General features: G+C 44.7%; 1 protein-coding gene across 1 annotated transcript in view; it reads right to left on the bottom strand.

The window, feature by feature from the left end:
* LOC138498459 (fibrocystin-L-like) overlaps positions 1 to 13,216 on the bottom strand; it is a 1,772,245-nt gene that overhangs the window by 252,581 nt on the left and 1,506,448 nt on the right. The window contains exon 39 of the mRNA XM_069622209.1: positions 12,194 to 12,330. Coding sequence (XP_069478310.1) covers positions 12,194 to 12,330 — 137 coding nt within the window. The remainder of the gene's footprint in view (positions 1 to 12,193; positions 12,331 to 13,216) is intronic.

The raw sequence follows: 13,216 nt of genomic DNA, 5'->3' as shown, positions 1-13,216 counted from the left end.
ATGTTGATTGTTGGTCTTTCTATATCTTGCCAAGGAGTCTCAGCGCCTTTCGTCTTCAGGTCTGTGTTTCCCATAGCGTTTCTTTTTTTGGTCTAAATTTTAGTCGGTGGAATACTGTCTGATTCGCCCTTGCCACTTTCCGCTTCGGTGAGGCCTATCGAGGTCCTCTGTTCTTGAAATATAATGCTGTTTAGGCAATGACTCTTCTTTCTGTATAGAGTCCTTTTTATCCGATGGTCTTGGATCTGCTATTTCTGATAGAAGAAAGCCTAACTGTTCAATTTCTTGGAACACGGCTCTCGATAAGTCTTGAATACTATTCGATTTCACATGGAGGTATGCTTTTGCTATGTCCCCTCTGTGGTAAGGTTCCACGAGTTTGAGGTCTTCGGTCCTTATTTGTTTTAGGGAGTTTGTTTTCCTTGTTATTGCTAGGACATTTTTTCTGTTGAGGATCATATTTCCCTCTGCTCGTTTGGATTGCTCTAATTAGAAGATGCGTACCACTCCTTTGTCTTTATTTTTTCTCGGGGAACCACACTTTGTTTTTTCCGGCGTCTTTTTTTGTTGCGCGGCTAGGCGTTGCCCGGTATTTTTTGTTTTCATTGTTTCTCCATGTTCTTTGTTTGGGTCTATATCATATTGGTCCCGCCCAGTGTTGTTATCAAGGTGGCGGATGGAGTTATGAGTTTTATTTGCTTCTATCTCACTCATGTGGACTCTTGAGGGTACCTGCACGGTTTTATCATTCTCCTTCGACGATGGGAAACTTTCTTTTTCCCTTGTTGGCGTTGACTTTTCTCTTATCTTTGGATCGCATTCCCAATGCTGCAACAATTTTATAAGATCCGAGTTCACCAGAAATTCATCCGCTGATCTGGGCGATCTTGTTAGATCAACAACTTTGGGGCTAGTCTGTGTGTCATCCTGTAATCCAACCTCTTCATGGCTGCTTTTCTGACTCTTGCCTGTTGTTTTTTGGTCGATTTGGTTTTTGCTGGCTCCTCCACCTGATTTGACAGTTTCAAAACCGTTTGTTGTTTCTCTGTTTGACCTGTGTCTTTAGGTTCTTTGTCCATTATTGTTGTTTTTACCATTTCCACTATTTCTTTTGTTCGTTGTTTGATTCTCGTGCCGTCGACGTTGTCTTTTGGAGAGACCGTGACAGAAACTTTTTTGGGATTTTTGTCCCCATTGATGAGCTGGTTTTTAATTTCAGCTTGTAACATGTCTGCTTGTTTTTCCAGCATTGACACTTTGAGTTCCAGGGCTTTATGTTGGTTGATGTTTTTGATCTCTGTTGCTGTTATGTATCCTTCTATGAACTTCGTTTTAGTGTCTATGTTGGTGAGGACTGCGGTGTTATCTTGCACACTCTCTCTTATCGATTCATACAATTTGCGGAACGGGGCTAAGGCAATGGTAATGATCGACATTATTGTCATCATATCTGGCTTTTTTGATGGTGAGTCTTTTGGGGTTGCTGATGAAATTTCACTAAAGCGCCAGTTCTTTGGGGAGGTAAAGATGTTTGATCGTTTATTGCTACCACGAGGTGAATCTGAAGCTTCCCAGAGGATTGAGGCATTTGGTTCTTGGCGGGATTCCGATGCCTGGGCTGGAATTAGGTTTCTGTTTCGATTCCGTGCTGTTGCAGTAGTTAAAGATTTTACTGATCACCGCTGCCCACTCTTTTGGAGCTTGTTTCAGATCTATATTGCTCAAGCCATCAGGGCCCGGGGCTCTTGAGTTTTTGAGTTTGATCATCAATTTTTCAATCTCGTCGCTGTTCGTCACGTCTGCCCATGGAGTGGTAGAGTCCCATGATTTGGTTGGTTTACTTGTGTTGGGAAGGTCAAAATGGATCTTAAAGTGAGCTATCCACTGGGCTTCCGAGACAGAGTTAGAGATCTGGTTTTCTGATTGAGTTGTCATCGTTTTGATCAAGGACCAAAATTCACCGGATTATTTGGTGTTCAGTCTTCGCACCATTTCTTCCGAATTGTGTTGTAGAGTGCTGCTCTCCGATGTTTTATCCATTCAGAGTATTTTTTTGCTTCCTCTTCCCAATGACACCAGGCTGCGGGAGTGTTCGTTTTCATCGCAGTTCGCTTCAATTTGCATATGGCTTTCCGTTTTTCTACCAACTTGTCGTATACATGTTTCGGTTGCTCTAATTGCTTTGTCTGTGCAGTTGCTGTGACTCTTTGGGCCAGCAGGAACGGGAGATAGTTAGGTCTTGAGTAACCATCCAATTGGGATGCAAGAAAGCCTTCAATGTTATATTTGGCATTTATCTTTTTGACGTCTGTTGTAGTGAGGCGAAGCCTTGATTGCTGATTGTTTATTGCAACATCGTATTTGCATGACCGTTTGGGTATACGGTTTCCTTGCCAGGCACAAAGGAGAAGGTTGTGGTCACTGTGCACAGTTCTCTGTACATCGAAGGCTTTTATAATCGGGAGCAAACCATGACTCACATAGATATAGTCCAGTGTGGCTTTGGCGTTTGACCGTTCCCACGTCGGGATTGTATTTTGCTCTGGGAATATGGATGCTATGTTGTGCAGGTTTCTTGGACTTGTTAGACTTGTCCAGGCCTTCCCTCTTTCTGCTGTTTGGCCTTGTGGGAACGGGTTCAAGGGATCATCTGTGGTTTTGCCACAATTTGCGTTCAAGTCCCCGCAGATTATAAGATCGATCTTTTCATCTGTCTCGTAGATCTTGTCGATTGTTGCCTCCATGTCTGAACAGAATGCTTTAGTTGTTATACGTTGGGGGTTCCAGTAGGTATTTATGACCACCAACTGGGTTTGGTGAGCTGCTTCTTTGCTTGTTGTTTTTCGGGTCCAGTTTAGCAGAATAGCCAGTATCCCATAGGATTTTTCCAGGGTTGCGATCATGGTGAATCCCAAGCCTTTTTTAACTGCAGTCAGGAGCATCGCCGACGGGCACCCCAAGAGACCTTTCGTTGCCGGTGATATTTCTACTGTGAAGCCATCAAGGGATGGTTTATCTACCAACAAGGTTTCCTGTAAGCACAGGATGTCGAAATGGCCCAGGTCGATGTCCCCTGTCGTCGTTAAGTGTGTGTGTCCTCTGGTGTTCCAGGAGCCCAGAGTGCAGGTGTCTGAGGGACATTCTGGAAGATCTTTAAGCCCGGGAACGGAGGACACTGGTCGTTGCTACTTCTTGTTGGTAGGCATCAAAGTTGATTTCAACCAGTTCCATGGGCCCTTTGTAGTGGCTACTTCTCTGGCTCCCCTAGACTTTAAGTCCTGTGTTTTTTCGTCATTCTGTCTTTGCCTCCTTGGTGAGTAAATTTGTCGGTAATTGCTTTGGTTGTCTTCTGCTTTGTGGTGTCTCCCACACTCATGTTGATTGTTGGTCTTTCTATATCTTGCCAAGGAGTCTCAGCGCCTTTCGTCTTCAGGTCTGTGTTTCCCATAGCGTTTCTTTTTTTGGTCTAAATTTTAGTCGGTGGAATACTGTCTGATTCGCCCTTGCCACTTTCCGCTTCGGTGAGGCCTATAGAGGTCCTCTGTTCTTGAAATATAATGCTGTTTAGGCAATGACTCTTCTTTCTGTATAGAGTCCTTTTTATCCGATGGTCTTGGATCTGCTATTTCTGATAGAAGAAAGCCTAACTGTTCAATTTCTTGGAACACGGCTCTCGATAAGTCTTGAATACTATTCGATTTCACATGGAGGTATGCTTTTGCTATGTCCCCTCTGTGGTAAGGTTCCATGAGTTTGAGGTCTTCGGTCCTTATTTGTCTTAGGGAGTTTGTTTTCCTTGTTATTGCTAGGACATTTTTTCTGTTGAGGATCATATTTCCCTCTGCTCGTTTGGATTGCTCTAATTAGAAGATGCGTACCACTCCTTTGTCTTTATTTTTTCTCGGGGAACCACACTTTGTTTTTTCCGGCGTCTTTTTTTGTTGCGCGGCTAGGCGTTGCCCGGTATTTTTTGTTTTCATTGTTTCTCCATGTTCTTTGTTTGGGTCTATATCATATTGGTCCCGCCCAGTGTTGTTATCAAGGTGGCGGATGGAGTTATGAGTTTTATTTGCTTCTATCTCACTCATGTGGACTCTTGAGGGTACCTGCACGGTTTTATCATTCTCCTTCGACGATGGGAAACTTTCTTTTTCCCTTGTTGGCGTTGACTTTTCTCTTATCTTTGGATCGCATTCCCAATGCTGCAACAATTTTATAAGATCCGAGTTCACCAGAAATTCATCCGCTGATCTGGGCGATCTTGTTAGATCAACAACTTTGGGGCTAGTCGGTGTGTCATCCTGTAATCCAACCTCTTCATGGCTGCTTTTCTGACTCTTGCCTGTTGTTTTTTGGTCGATTTGGTTTTTGCTGGCTCCTCCACCTGATTTGACAGTTTCAAAACCGTTTGTTGTTTCTCTGTTTGACCTGTGTCTTTAGGTTCTTTGTCCATTATTGTTGTTTTTACCATTTCCACTATTTCTTTTGTTCGTTGTTTGATTCTCGTGCCGTCGACGTTGTCTTTTGGAGAGACCGTGACAGAAACTTTTTTGGGATTTTTGTCCCCATTGATGAGCTGGTTTTTAATTTCAGCTTGTAACGTGTCTGCTTGTTTTTCCAGCATTGACACTTTGAGTTCCAGGGCTTTATGTTGGTTGATGTTTTTGATCTCTGTTGCTGTTATGTATCCTTCTATGAACTTCGTTTTAGTGTCTATGTTGGTGAGGACTGCAGTGTTATCTTGCACACTCTCTCTTATCGATTCATACAATTTGCGGAACGGGGCTAAGGCAATGGTAATGATCGACATTATTGTCATCATATCTGGCTTTTTTGATGGTGAGTCTTTTGGGGTTGCTGATGAAATTTCACTAAAGCGCCAGTTCTTTGGGGAGGTAAAGATGTTTGATCGTTTATTGCTACCACGAGGTGAATCTGAAGCTTCCCAGAGGATTGAGGCATTTGGTTCTTGGCGGGATTCCGATGCCTGGGCTGGAATTAGGTTTCTGTTAGTGCGATCTTCTTGTGCCTCCATGTGCCCCGTTTTGCCTTCTGGATGCAAATGTTGTCTTGTATTAATATGAGCTTTTGTCCACGCCTGGCATTGGACCTTTTCCTGCTCGTCTTGCGAGTTGTCCACTCCGTTTGCTGGAGCGCTTTCTTCTACAAGAGATTTCCTTGGTTGTGTCGGCACCTGTTTTGGCGTTATTGTGCTCTTTTTATTTTGCGGCAAGATGTCCTTTTGTTGTTGGGAGGTTCTCTTTCTTGGTTCTGTCATTACAGGTGGGTGGCCCATTTTTACATGCGTCGGTTCCTCCATCATTTGCTGGATTTCCCTCGTCTGTGTTTGAATTTGGGTGACTTTTTGTGCTGGCGAGGGGACCTCTAGGGTAGTAATTTGTTTCCCACTGTTAGATGGCTTTTCTGTTGCAATGTCAATTTTGTGGAGTTTATTTGTTGGCGTAATTTCGAGGGAGGCTTCCAGTAGTTCGGCATCTGATAGCTCAGTATCTGTGTCCATTTTCTCTTTTGGTAGTTGGTGAAGAAAGACTTTAAAGGACAGGACAAGAGTGGCTTTGGCAGGAACTGTCCCACAGTTGCACCGCCTTTATTTTGTGTTTTCTGTACAGTCGCCATTGATGTCTTCCTTTTGTTAGGAGCCGTGGCTTTTGTGGCTTGCTTCTGCTTGCTAGACTTCGTATTTGCCAGGTTTTGAGTTTTCGTTTGCTTTTTCGTTCGAAGTTTGCATTTGGACTTGTCTCTCTGTGGATTGAATTTCAGAAAGGTATGGCTACGCTCCAACTCTGTGTCCACGTCAGTGTCGGGTCCGAGTTTTCCTCCTTGTGACTCCTTTCTACGTCACTTTCACTTTCCCCCTCACTGTCTTTGGCTTCCCGACGAAACTCACCCCTACTATTATATTGCGGTTCAGGATGTATCATCGCTTTAATACTTGATTTGTTGCCCGCTGCTGGAGGGATTTGTGTAGGAGTCTTCCAGTATTAGTGTTGGTTTTGTGAGGGTAGCACCAAGTCTTTCTGGCTCCTCCTCCTGGACCAGAGGGGTGCCTGCTCCCCCACTGCAGAACTTCCCTGTCTCAGTGTCTGCCTGGGCTTGCTCCTTGACATTGCTGTTGACTGTGGCATGTTCAGGGACTCCACCCATCTGAGGCAGAGCCGGCCGGGCGCCGCTGATGCCTGCCTCCTTGCAACATGCATCCGGCCGCCTCTGCTGGGGACTCACTCACCTCAGCGGTACGCGGGACGCTGGTCGCTTCAGGAGGACTTGCTTCCGGAGGGCACACTACATTCCTTCGTTCCTTGGCCTCGTTCACTTCATTCCTTGCCTCCTCGAGTCTCGAGTCTCTGCCATCGGGTCCTGGCTCCACCTGCAATATCAGCGGTAGGTCATTTTCTCCTCCCAGTTTTGGGAGGCTTGCTTGAAGATCTAGTGTGTTTTTATTACTCCTTAGACGGCGGCGTCCCAAGTCCATTTCCTCTTCAGTGATGATGTTGGGGGTAAACTCTTTTGCTTGGCTCGCCGCTGTAGACGTCATTTTGGACTCCGACTTTTGGAGTTTTTGCACAGTGGAGCTGGCTGTAGCGGGCCAAGGTCTCTGCACGCGCGGACTTTCGATTTCCATTTCTTCCACGTCTGCCGCGGACTGCGGAAGACTGCCTCTTACCTCGCCTCTCAGCTCCGCTCACCGCTCCACGGTGTGAAGGCACAAAAATAGGGAAACTCCCACAATTACCACTGTGGAAAGACTTTAGACTGCGACAGACTCCCTCTCACCTCGCCTCTCAGCTCTGCTCACGGCTGTGCGGTGTGAAGGTGCATAAATAGGGAAACTCCCACAATTACCACTGTGGAAATACTATTACCACTGTCCTATTTTTAGTGCGTCTGGGAAAGTGTTTTATGTGAGATGACGTTGAGAAGTGGTACGAGTGCTTCACCTGTGATACTGTGCATAATGGAGGAGTGGGGGATGTCATATTTGTAGGTAGTTGGTTCGAGAGCACCCTTAAAAAAAGAGCCAGCATGAAGAATGAGGTGGAATGAGTGAAATCTTAGCTAAGTGAAAAAGGACGCAAATAACTTACTTTCACAAGACAAATGCTTTCCCAGGCAAGGGACAACCGAAGACGACAAGTGAACTAACAAAACGGGATTGAAATGCAGATGCTTTTCCATGAAAAGAGCGGATAAATCTTTAGACAGTATTCAGGGATACGTTCTTCTCAGAGCGTAACATTTAAATGACTAAGTCACTGCGATGCATGGTCGAAGGCTGTAGTATTGTGGCTGCCTTTACGCTTTTCTTACATTTTCAACATGCATGCCTACATGTTTCCTTTTTTTTTTTACTTTCCCCACATTTAGTTTGATGCTGTTAACCAGCTGTTAATAAGCACCAATATGATTTTGGTGAATGCAACTGAAGAACCAGTAAAGCCAGATTGGCAGACATTGTTTACCTTTCACTCCTCTAAGAAATCCAGACTGCCTTGACTTTGCCTCCTCCAGAACTATGGGTTAGTTCCCTCCTTATGGACTCACTCCTACCACCTTTGACTATCACTGTTCTTTCTGCTTGTTACTCGCATGTTGTCATCCTGATGTGCAGTGCTTCCTAAAACCCTTTGCTAACATCTGAATCCTAGATTGAAAAGTCAAATCTTGCTGTTTTGTGCTAAAAAGTCAAATCTTGCTGTTTTTGCTTTTTACTAAAAAGTCAAATCTTGCTATCTTGGCTTTGTGCTAAAAAAAAATCTTGCTGTTTTTGCTTTGTGCTAAAAAGTCAAATCTTGCCGCCCATTGCGAAACTCTCTGTATTTTGCTTGTATACTGATGCTTCTCTGTAACATGCCAGCCCAGTGAACTCAACACTCTCTTTTGTCCTACACCTACCTGCCTTAGCCCCCCCGGTTTCTCCATCCTCTCCTCACCTGCACCCCAATGGCGCTTTCTGTTTCTTCTAACTTTTCCAACTGCTTCTCCCTTCTCACTAAGTCTGGTAGGAAGAAGTTCAAAAAGGATATCTTGGCCTCTAACCCTGGTCTTCCTATCGCCAACACCTACTCCAATGCTTCCTTCAGACAGACCCTCACTGACATCCTCTTTGTTGTTTTTTCACCAGATCTATGGACTCCTCATATGACCTCTGTGCTCTGTCCTATCTCCTCCTCTCCCATTAATGGTGCCACTCGCTGGGAAGTTCTCATGGTTTACTTCGACTCCTCTAAAGTCATCATTAAGTTCTACCTAAATGGCACTGTCATGGTCCAAGGCCCTCAGGCCAATCTCCTCCTCTTTGATAGGCGCTTCCCTCGCCTCATCAATTTCCTCTAATCTCTTGCTGTCCCCACCTCTCCCCACTTGGCTACCTTGCCCTCTCTTTCCTCCTCCTCCTCCTCCTCTGCCCCTCCTTGGGCTCTTTCTCCTCCGCAGGGCATACCTCTGATCTGTACCCCTCCCCGGAAGGTCTTTAAGGCTGGCCACCTTCTTCATTTTGCCACTCTCAACTCTTGCTCTGCTGTCAAACTCGCCTCTGACATCTGCCTCCATCTTGAAGAACTAGACCTTGATGTCCTTGGTCTTACTGAGACATGGTTCACGACCAGCTCTGTCATGAGCTTTGACACTCTCCTCCCTGATGGCTACAAGATCCTGTCCGCACCCAGATCCTCCCGGTCCAGTGGGGGGTATCCCTGATCTTTCCTGAGTGGATTCCTGCCTCTATCATTCCGACTCAGACCTACTCCTATTTTGAATGCCTTGTCTGTAGGCTTTCTCTCGCCTACCCATTCTATTACTGTGGGTACCATCTGCCGGGCTCCTGGTCAAATCACCTCATTTCTCTCTGAGTGGGCGGACCTCTCCTCCTCCCTCCTGACCTCTACCACTCAACTCCTCCTCATCGATGACCTCAATATACATTTAGACTCTCCTTGTTCCTCCTCTGTACTCTTCTGTGACCTCTGCGACTCCCTCTCCCTGTCCATCCTCCCCTCTGGCCCGACTCACTCTGCAGGGCACACACTCGATGTCTTGATCTCCCCTGACCTCCCCTTCTCCATTCCTCTGACCACTCCTTTCTCCTGTAGTGATCACTCCCTCCTCTCCTCTCATCTCTCCCTCTCTTCCCCCTTGCTAAGCCTACCCCAACACTGCCACCTGCCTTCTTGGACATCCGGCCCATGAAGCGTGTGTCAGTTGAGGCTTTTGCCGCCACTTTCTCTCCCTTCTCCACCTCTTGCTATCCCACATCCCGGGCGTAAGAAAAGGGTGAATCCCAATTTTTTGTTGAAGGGGGATTGAGCTGAAATAGGGACTCATTTGTAAAGTGTCAACAACACGCAAAAAAGAGCTCAATTACCCCTCTTTTCGTCCACCAAACATATGGATCAGAAACAAGGAGCGAGAACTGATAGATTATCTATTTTGTCTATCTGAAGGTCACATAGAACACATATTATTTTCCAAAGAGTAAGCAAAGTAAAAACACATATTTTAATAGATTTAGATTGAATAACACACACATATATATGGTGGGTGCTTTCCACAAGTCACCTCACAACACTCAAAACAAATTAAAGAACACAAATGTTAAAAAGTCCAGCAAAAACACATATTCTACTAGTGGTGTCTAAAGTTGGTATAGTGACAATTATGATAGATCACCTTGACAAATTATTTTCCAAAACTTTTAGTGCTGCATACAAACACATTCATTGTCGTGTCTAGATGTCATCATCTAGACACGACAATGAATGTGTTTGTATGCAGCACTAAAATTCTTATGCTGTGCAGTGAGAGTATGTCCCCCCGAATATAGCTAGACAATTAAGTTTTGGAAAACTTACAATTATCTTAGTTAAAGGGAATCAAGATGTGACCTCAGGATCTCAAAGGTGAAGCCTAACAACACTGGGACAACAGCTGCAGTGAATGCTCCCTCAGGCCTGGCAGTTTTCAGCCATCCATTCTAACAATCTGTTTCTTTCAAAAATAATGTTGGATCAGATCCAGAAGATTATGGCAACTATCGCCCTATTGCGGGTCTTCCCTAGCCAGGCAAAATTTTAGAGAATGTAGTGACTAAACAGTTGCAGGACTTTGTCGAAGATCACTGCCTACTTCATCCTTTGCAGTCGGGTTTTCGGCCATTGCACGGGACAGAGACTGCACTCACGGCGGTCTGGGATGACATGTTACAGGCAGGAGATGCCGGGAAACTTTCCATGCTTGTAATGCTTGATCTCTCAGCCGCATTTGATACGGTGGATCATAGTATTTTTCTAAATCGCCTAAAAAACCTAATCAATGTGGGTCCCAGGAAACTCCAATGGTTTACATCTTTTCTTACCGACTGCCAGCAAAGTGTTCGAGTAGGGGGATTCCTCTCAGAAATACTTTCTCAGTGTTGTGGTGTGCCACAGGGATCAGCTCTCTCCCCACTTCTGTTTAATATTGATCTCCGTGCCTTGATGAATATCCTGGAAAAATATAATCTCAGGTTTCACTCTTATGCTGATGATACTCAGCTGTACATCAGACTTGATGATGTAGAGGATGCTCTTGCTGTGGTCACTAGTTGTCTAGATGAGATCAGCACCTGGATGGAGGAAAATTGGCTGCAATTGAACCCAAAAAAAACAGAGGTGATTCTGTTTGGGCCTAAACATCTCCTTGCAGGAGGAAAATGTCCCCCCCTTCTGCAGTTTCTGGGGGCTAGTCTTAAATATTCCACCAAGGTCAATAATTTGGGCTGTATTTGGCAGAGCGACCTGGGGTGCAATGCCCAGGTCTCAGCCAAGGTACAGTCCGTATTCTATAACATCCGCCTCTTGCGCCAAGCCCTACCCTACGTGCCTAAAGTAGATCATGCTGTAGTAGTGGGAGCATTGGTCAATTCAAATCTTGATTACTGCATTGGTCTTTTGGCTGGAGCACCAAGTAATAAAATTCATTGTCTCCAGAAAGCACAAAATGCTGGAGTCAGACTGGTCTTTGGTGTACCAATAAATACTCATACATCCGGTCTTCGTCGATCACTACATTGGCTGACAGTCGAAGATCGGATTAAATTTAAGACCGGTTGTTTGGTTTATCGATGTCTGCACGACATGGCACCAGCATATCTAATGGACAAACTGAGACAATACCAACCTACTCGTACTCTTAGGTCGGAGGACCACTTCCTCCTTGTAATTCCTGGGATGAAGTATAGGTCCAGGGGAGATCGGTGTTTTTCAGTGACCTGGGCCCAGACTGTGGAACAGTCTTCCGCTAAATCTGAGACAAGCCAACTCCCTGATGAGCTTTAGAGCAGGTCTCAAAACTCATCTTTTTAAATAAACCTGTGATTTTGTATAGTATTGTTTACTTAGTTGGTCCACCTGGCCTTCTGAGTTTCATTTCTTTGGTCCATCTGCGCCAGGATACGGTTTGGTTCGTTGTGTGTGCGTTTATAAATACTTCAAAATTAAAATGTTCATGGCAAAGTCCATGCGAGTCAATGGGGGAACTTCCAGATCATACAAAGTGTCACTAAATACATGTAACATGTACAACGCATTTCCTGAAAATCTGCACTATACAGATAGATTTTTCATTTTCAATTACATTGTCCACTGTACAGTGCAGTAATCCATTGTGGCCTTGTGTTTACTTTCAGGTGTGATGTAGATGTGTTGGGGCACTAGCAGTAGAGCAAAGCAACTCTGAACTTAAGAAGATGCAATCTAAATCATTGGATCTATTTCTTTTATATACTGCTAAACGTAACTAAATACTCTTAATAGGTAAGAAAGGGGTTATATAGCATTCATATATATTGCCCCTATGAATATTTAAAACTGTCTCACGTATTGTGCTGTAATTTCCTGAAATGAATGTAGGGTGCTTTGTAAGTACAATATCTACAGCCTAATTCGTAGCCCCTGAAGTGTAAACGATGGGTCACAAGTGCAGAGTGCCTATTTCCACTCCATGCCCCTCCTCTGCTTCTTCACTGCCTGAAAATGGATAGCACAAAGAAGTAAATCAAGGCGTACAAGCATCGCACCTTGCTTTTATATCCTGAATTATCACTTTGCCCAGGAGAAAGGCATGAACACGAAAGTAAACCCAGTTCTCAATGTAGTAACTTTAATTACATGACTTATGAAAGAGCACCTGTTTTTACCTCCACATATTCAAATCTTCCCGTTGCTAGTTGTGCGTTAGGCATTGGTGCGTGGAACATGATACAGGCCCCAAACTGATCACTGCCAATTTCTTCACCATACCTTCCTTGGAAGCAAGTCTGTACGGCAAATTCACCTGAAGAAAAGAAAGAAGACAGATTAGCTAAGGTTAGTTCAACAAGTTAATGTAACCTGGTCCCAAGTGTTCACTAGAAGACAGAAGGAACAGTCCCTTAAGGATTCATATTGTGCACCATGTTTCTTGAAAAAAGCATTGAAGTAATCTTCAGCAGGACCATGGCAAAATGGCAATAGAATATTTGTAAAGATATCATTTAGACCATGAATAACAATCAAAGCGACTCCTGTGCAGCAACTGTTACAGAGCAAATTGATTACTGGAAACCTAGAATTGTTCTGCTTGAAAGTAAACATATGGGCACATTGTATCTCTGCACTACGCAGACAGATACTTCATTTTCAGTTATATTGTCCACAGTACAGTACAGTAATACAGTGTGGTCTTGTGTTTACTTTCAGGCAGGATTTAGCTGTTTCTGTCCGTTAGCAGTAGACTAAAGCAACGCTGAACTAAAGAACACCACTGTAGGTCCTGACCCAAAGAGTCTGGTATCGCAATGTGTTGTGACTGCTTGTCTGTGGCCAGCGACCATGAAATACTCAGAAGGTCTTGGTGTGTTGAACACAAAGGACGCACGCTGCCATGAGGCTCAACAACCTCTAGTACCACCATGCAGTAGTCACTGCCCTGGAAAGAAAACGCATGACTGTCAGACAAATATCTAACATGCGCTGGGCGAAGGGAAAATCTTGCCCACCCTCGAATCCCACACAAAACCCAGGAAAGTAAGCTCCCTGGGCCGGGATAAGCAAGGACTTGCCAAAGTTGACTGAATACCCCAGATTTAACAGGGTAGACACCAGGATGTTGCTGGCATACCATCTCCTGGCTGGATAAAGCCCGGACCAGTCAGTCCAGGTAGAGGTATACATGGATCCCC

This window comes from Ambystoma mexicanum, chromosome 5q, assembly GCF_040938575.1.
Source record: "Ambystoma mexicanum isolate Mex_15411 chromosome 5q, UKY_AmexF1_1, whole genome shotgun sequence".
Lineage (NCBI taxonomy): Eukaryota > Metazoa > Chordata > Amphibia > Caudata > Ambystomatidae > Ambystoma > Ambystoma mexicanum.
Note: the sequence above shows the minus strand (reverse complement) of the source record. Positions and strands in the feature narration are given on the sequence as shown.